The 7,161-nt window shown below is 37.0% G+C and overlaps 1 protein-coding gene across 10 annotated transcripts in view; it reads right to left on the bottom strand.

The window, feature by feature from the left end:
* The window catches only part of golga1 (golgin A1), a 40,325-nt gene extending 38,169 nt beyond the window's left edge, over window positions 1–2,156 (bottom strand). For 4 of the 10 annotated variants that reach the window (XM_088420653.1, XM_088420702.1, XM_088420663.1 and 1 more), the window contains exons 1-2: window positions 2,061–2,133; window positions 1,024–1,307 (exon numbers count right to left, since the gene is read on the bottom strand). In XM_088420653.1, coding sequence (XP_088276779.1) covers window positions 1,024–1,239 — 216 coding nt within the window. In that variant the 5' untranslated portion in view covers window positions 1,240–1,307; window positions 2,061–2,133. Of the gene's footprint in view, window positions 1–1,023; window positions 1,308–1,961 lie in introns of those variants that run through there. The other 6 variants (XM_088420677.1, XM_088420670.1, XM_088420683.1 and 3 more) reach the window with 6 other exon arrangements.
* Between the last annotated feature and the right edge of the window lie 5,005 nt (window positions 2,157–7,161).

The raw sequence follows: 7,161 nt of genomic DNA on the forward strand, positions 1-7,161 counted from the left end.
AAAAAACACTGTTACTTACTGTTACTGTGACATTGACTAGTATATGAACACAATAATAATCATGCATTCATTGTCTTCTATTTGTTTACTGTGGTCTCACAATAAAGGCAAGTCAAGGACATGACATTTGGTCAGTCGATAGAAAGCCAAGTGTTATGGTTCATAACACAAGGACTAATAATGGGAGAACCCCAAGTAGACAGGATGCAGGACTGGTTAAGAAGTAAAAATATTTACAAAAGGAGCATATAACACGCGAAGGACCAAAACATAGAATGTCAAAGTATCAACTCAAAACATGCCAGGCAAAGTGTTGGAAAAAAGTAAAACAAAAAGTGACACGGCCAAACCAGTGTGAAAGGAGGGAATACAATAAATACACTCATGTTGGAAGGTGACGGGAGGATGCCGTCAGGTATCATGAATCCAAATTAGGACAAAAAATAAAGTAGCAATCAAGCAAATGTGCAAAGTTGATACATACAGTATTTGTCCCATTTTATTTTATTAAAAACGGACTGTGGACGGAATGATAAATAATGAAACAGGCAAAGCCGGCCAACCCTGCCCACCCTGGCTGTGCCCCTGGGATCAAGTGAGAACTGAATGTTCCTACCTTAGTGGTGACTTTTGGATTAAGTACTTTAATAATATAAAAGCTGTATAAAAGAAAAGGAAAGTCGGAATAGGAACTGTAATGAATCTGGCAATGATAGCGTGAATTGTGTTCAGTGGTTAGATATGTTACAATAAGCCAGGAAGAATGAAAATGTATTATCTGCAATAATTTCATAGAGCAAAGTGTTAATAACAATTCAGAAGCAATGTCTTGATGCCATTTGGTAGATTATTTATCCAGCCTGCTTGTATATTTCTGCATGTTTACATTTTAGACTATAGTATATGTAAAGTATCTTGGTTAAGGGAAGTGTTACAAAAACTTTGTTAAAAATGTATGGACTTAAAGATAATGGTTCAGAGCAACGAATCATTGAAAGCTTACAATCTTAAAAGACAACTTACAAATTCATCCCCTGAGTCCACCCCCACTGAAGTGATGGATTCTTTGCTGGCGGCACGGGGTAATCGAGCACCACTTCGTGGGGCTGTGGCTGCCTCCTCTGCAATCTTTTTCTTCAGCTTGGCAAACATGTCTGTATGAGCAGTGACCTTCTTCACAGAAGCTTCTATCAAGTATGGCACACCATCCAGTGAAGGGAATTCATTGCTTCTATGCATAACAAATACATGTCCTCCTGTGGTACCACTCAAATGAAGAAAACTTCAGTATTTACATTCTTCAAAATCTGGAGGGGGGGACAGATGCTTTTTAGAAACGTAAAACCTGACAATATTCTAAAAAATAACACATGCTCCAAAAAATGCATAGCATAACAGCAGGGTAACCCAAAGGATTGCAATGACGGTCAAGAAATGTTCAATGACCATTCCTATGCAAACTGCCTGGTAAATATTTGGCAAATCCACCGTACGATTAAAAAATGAAATGAGAAATTCAAATTTTCGCAAAGTGACCAATCATACGCATGATAAATCAAGCAAGGCTTACAAATGAATCCTATTTTACATTCCCTACAACGATTATTGATTATGGCAATAAGCACTTTTGTTATAACTTGGTGAAACAGGGCTGAATAATTTGTTGATTCTGTTTCGTTGAGTACATTTGGGACCAGGTTATTATTTCCACGCATGCAAATGTCAGGTGAGAGGTTTGGCGTCGTTGTGAGATTTTGTTAGTTATACTTTGTAACCGTATAAGATGGATGCGTAAAATCAACGTGGGTGAATTGTTGACAAAAAACAAACAAACACAAAGAAAGACGCCGAGCACTGAAGTAGGCATAACCTATTCATAACAATGAGAGTTGACATTACCACCACCTGGTAAAGTTAGCATTTATTAGCTTGTTTGCTTTGTCGAGTGGACTTTCTCTTACCGTAATCCCAAATTTACTTGTTTAAATTATCTCGTGAAAAGGAGATCAACTTGCTTGCCCCAGGAAAGGTGTCGTTGCGATTTGTCTCCAAATTGTTACCTTTTAGTCAGTCAAGCTAGCCAACACGGATCGCTGAGCTAAACATATTCGCCAACACAGATGACCGATGACATCATGACTGCGCCTCCTGTTCATTGGAGAGGGGCGTGGAAAAGAACAAGAACGGCGCGTCCTCTACCGGTCAGAAATATTAGGGCAGCGTTCGCTGCACAAGTTTATTATTTTTTGTTGTTGTAAACTTTATTCAACAGCAACAATGTACAAAACATTACAAAACATGGATGTAAAGTCTATCAGTAATACAACACGAAATCATATACGAACGTGAGGTAGCAAAAAAAGTAATGAAGGGTTGCAAAACAACCAAACCATAGAAATAAATATTATAAAGAAAGAAGAATAAAGTTATACCAATGAAAACAGCTCAAGGTCATCTCCTCAGAACAAGCCACAGTCGCTGCATAGTCCTCTAGTCCGAATAGCATTGGGGTTTAAAGAAAATTGTATATCATTCAGATACATCAACAGTAAAACTTTAAATACATCAAAATTTGGTCTTTGATAACTTTTACACAGTGAACATGAAAACATCGCCAAGATTAAGAGCAGGTTGATAACATATAATTTATCCGAGGCTAGTTAATCAGAATTCGATCATCCTAAAAGAACATGTCTAAGTTGTATTTTCATTGAGAGTTCAATTTTAGAATTGACAAAATTTTTTAGATCAATCCAGAAAGTATGTGTAAGCACAGTTCCAAAACAAATGGGATATTTTTTCATCTTCAGCAGAACAGAATGAACACAATGAGTCAATACTTATACTGTATTAGATTTCTGCACCTTCATTTTTACAGGATAACATCTGTGAAGTAGTTTGAAAGAAACTTCTCTCACTTTGTTTCTAATTAGATATTTCCTAGGCAAAAGCCAAACTTTTTTTCCAATTCATATAAATTATTCCAGTAAAAAACTGCTGCAGGTTTAGAAACCATATCCCTTTGAAAAATTCCCCTTATACAACAATTTGTGGCTTTATTACTTATAAGTGAGCATGTATTAGCTATAAACAACTAATTTGGATCCAAGTTTGGAATGTTACAATATCTACCCTTTGGAGCAGAAATTAGTAACCTTCTAGAACCTTCTAGTATTGCATCAAATACAATAGAATATTCACGAGGTGTAACCGGAACTTCATAAGTTGAACAAAATTCTTCCTAAGTAAACAACTGACCATCTTTATTCAATAATTGACTAACTAAAATTATATTGTTGTCAACCCATCTCTCAACATAAAGAGTTTTGGATTTGAATTGAATATCTTGATTATTCCAAATATAATATTTGTGTGGGGAGAAGTTGTGTTTGTATATCATTGACCAATACGAAAGAAGTTGACAATGGAAATTTGCCAATTTGACTGGTAATTTTGAAATATTATAGTTGCATCTCAACAAAACTTCTAAACCTCCTGATGGCTTGAAATGGTGGTGATGAACTTCCATATTGAGTTGGGGTTTTTAAAATACGGTTTGATCCATTTGATTTTAAAAGTTGCATTTAAAGAAGAAACATCTAGAGCATTTAGGCCACCAGAAGATAAGGTATTTATCATAACATTTTTCTTTATATAATGCACCTTGTTCTTCCAGATGAAATTAAGCGAAATTTTGTCTATCTTGACACATACGTCATTTGGTACGTTAAGAGCCATAGCTGTATATATTAATCTAGAAAGGCCTTCAACCTTTGCAACCAAAATCCTACCATTTATGGATAAATCCCTTTGAAGCCAAAGATTGAATCTTTGTTGGACCGCACTTATAATGGGACTTAAGTTGTCAGTTATTCTTTCTCCTTGGTCTTTTTCAATTATGACACCAAGATATTTTACCTTATGCTTAATTGTGATCCCTGAAAAACTCTGATCAGAGCATTCCTTAACTGGAAGAAGCTCACATTTTTTTATGTTCAATTTAAGACCAGAGGCTGTAGAGAAAACATTAATTACTCTTATTGCCTTATCTATCTACGATCAGTCTTTCGAAAAAAGCGTTGTATCATCGGCAAGTTGAGTAATTAATAATGTCCTGTTTGCTATCGTGAGGCCTTGTATATTACTATTTTTTTAAATGAACAGAAAGTAATTGCACAGGAAGAAGAAAAAGGTATGTCGATATTGGACACCCCTGACGGATCCCTCTGCTGATATCAAACCTTTTAGTTGTACCAAATGGAAGCTTTATGGAGCCAATAGAATTAAACCATACCATGATATAAAAACTTCATTATCAGTCAATATCGATAGTTTTTTTTTTTTTTTTTTAATCAAAATGATAGCCAAAATGTCCCCTAATACAGGAGGGTCAATTTGCTGTTTTTCATCGTGCCTTGAGCAATTTAATCGAGGGACTTTTAAATACTTTTAAAATATATTGTTCACATATAAAGCACTTAACTGTCACCATGGTAACAAACAAGCCACAACTCACAACAATAGTCATTACTATAATTTAACGGTGGCGCGTCCTCCGCCCACTGCCTGTAGACCACGGGTGTCAAAGTCAAGGCCCGGGGGCCAGACCCGGCCCGCCACCTCACTTTTTGTGGCCCTTGAAATGCTGATGTAACTTCAGGTTTCTGACTAAAGTACCAAAATTGCAAGTTGTCTTTAACTTTTAAAAATTTGGGGGAAGAAAAACAAACATTTTCTTATTCTCCAAATCTCTTTTGAACAGTTTTTGCCGGCTTCTGATATCAAATCATGGTAAATGTGTGATCAACACACTTAAAATGTATTTGAAATCACAGTCGATCCGGCCCTCCGACAGAAACTATCACTACAATGCGGCCCAAAATAAAAATTTGTTTGACACCACTGCTGTAGACAGTTCCACCGAGCCGCTTCTTCTTGAACACAACTGACAATATTTATCTCAACGGCATAGAAAAAAATTAAATGGAATTGTCCTTTGAATCGCGAAAAAAATATCTTTTAGTTTAAAGAGCTTGTACTTTTACTTGAGTAGTCTTTTGGTTCTGCAGTTCGACTTTTACTCATCATTTTTTTACATATTTGTCCACCGTTCAGCGGCTATGCTCGCAACTCGAATTGCTCGTATGACAGGCAATCTAAACCTATGTTAATTAGAGAATGCGTGCAACGCGTGCAAAAACCTTAGGTAAAAACATCACGACTTTATACACATATTAAAAATTAGCAACATAATCTACTATACAGTTAAATTAAATAACATAAATATACAAAGGAAAAATGACATTTACCTTTGGGGCGACGTGACTTGAGCTGGGTGGAGGCGGAGGGGAGCAGCGACCAACCCGCAGAATTTATTGATTTACACACGTGGACAAAATTGTTGGTACCCCTCAGTTAAAGAAGGAAAAACCCACAATTCTCACTGAAATCACTTGAAACTTACAAAAGTAACAATAAATAAAACATTTTTGAAAATTAAATAATCAAAATCAGCCATCACTTTTGAATTGCTGATTAACATAATTATTTAAAAAAAAACTAATGAAACAGGCCTGGACAAAAATGATGGTACCCATAACTTAATATTTTGTTGCACAACCTTTTGAGGCAATCACTGCAATTAAGTGATTTCTGTATTTGTCAATGAGCGTTCTGCAGCTGTCAACAGGTATTTTGGCCCACTCCTCATGAGCAAACTGCTCCAGTTGTCTCAGGTTTGATGGGTGTCTTCTCCAAATGGCATGTTTCAGCTCCTTCCACAGATGTTCAATGGGATTCAGATCTGGGCTCATGGGAGGCCACTTTAGAATATTCCAACGCTTTTCTCTCAGCCATTCTTGGGTGTTTTTGGCTGTGTGTTTTGCATCGTCATCCTGTTGGAAGACGCATGACCTGCGACTGAGACCAAGCGTTCTGACACTAGGCAGCACATTTCTCTCCAGAATGCCTTGATAGTCTACAGATTTCATTTTACCTTGCACACATTCAAGACACCCTGTGCCAGATGCAGCAAAGCAGCCCCAAAACATTACTGAGCCTCCTCCATGTTTCACCGTAGGGACAGTGTTCTTTCCTTCGTATGCTTGGTTTTTGAGTCTATGAACATAGAGTTGATGTGCCTTACCAAAAATCTCCAGTTTGGTCTTATCTGTCCAAAGGACATTCTCCCAGAAGCTTTGTGGCTTGTCAAAATGCATTTTTGCAAATTCCAGTCTCGCTTTTTTATGATTTTTTTTCAGCAGTGGTCGTCTCCCATGAAGTCCACTTTGGCTCAAACAACGATGAATGGCGCGATCTGACACTGATGTACCTTGGCCTTGGAGTTCACCTTTAATTTCTTTGGAGGTTGTTCTCGGCTCTTTGGATACAATTCGAACGATCTGTCTCTTCAATTTGTCATCAATTTTCCTCTTGCGGCCACGTCCAGAGAGGTTGGCTACTGTCCCGTGGGTCTTGAACTTCTGAATAATATGAGCCACTGTTGTCACAGGAACTTCAAGTTGTTTAGAGATGGTCTCATAGCCTTTACCTTTAAGATGTTTGTCTATAATTTTTTTTTTCGGATGTCCTGGGACAATTCTCTCCTTCGCTTTCTGTTGTCCATGTTCAGTGTGGTACACACCTTTTCACCAAACAGCAGAGTGACTACTTGTCTCCCTTTAAATAGGCAGACTGACTGATTATGAGTTTGGAAACACCTGTGATGTCAATTAAAGGACACACATGAGTTAATCATGTCAGTCTGGTCAAATAGTTTTCAATCTTTTATAGAGGTACCATCATTTTTGTCCAGGCCTGTTTCATTATTTTTTTTTTTTAAATAATTATGTTAATCAGCAATTCAAAAGTGATGGCTGATTTTGATTATTTAATTTTCAATACATTTTTATTTGTTACTTTTGTAAGTTTCAAGTGATTTCAGTGAGAATTGTGGGTTTTTCCTTCTTTAACTGAGGGGTACCAACAATTTTGTCTACGTGTGTATTTTCTTAAACGAGAACTTTTCTCAAACGAGAACATATCACTGGCGATTTCCTTCTCTTTAATCCATAAGAGAAGAAGCATCTCCATTTTGTTGTTGACCGAGGTCCGTCCCCTGGCAAGGAAAGTCTTGCTCTTAGAAGATTGCCGAGCGGTTAC

Source organism: Hippichthys cyanospilos, chromosome 1 (assembly GCF_059441005.1).
Source record: "Hippichthys cyanospilos isolate Australia breed blue-spotted pipefish chromosome 1, RoL_Hcya_1.0, whole genome shotgun sequence".
Taxonomy (NCBI): Eukaryota; Metazoa; Chordata; class Actinopteri; order Syngnathiformes; family Syngnathidae; genus Hippichthys; species Hippichthys cyanospilos.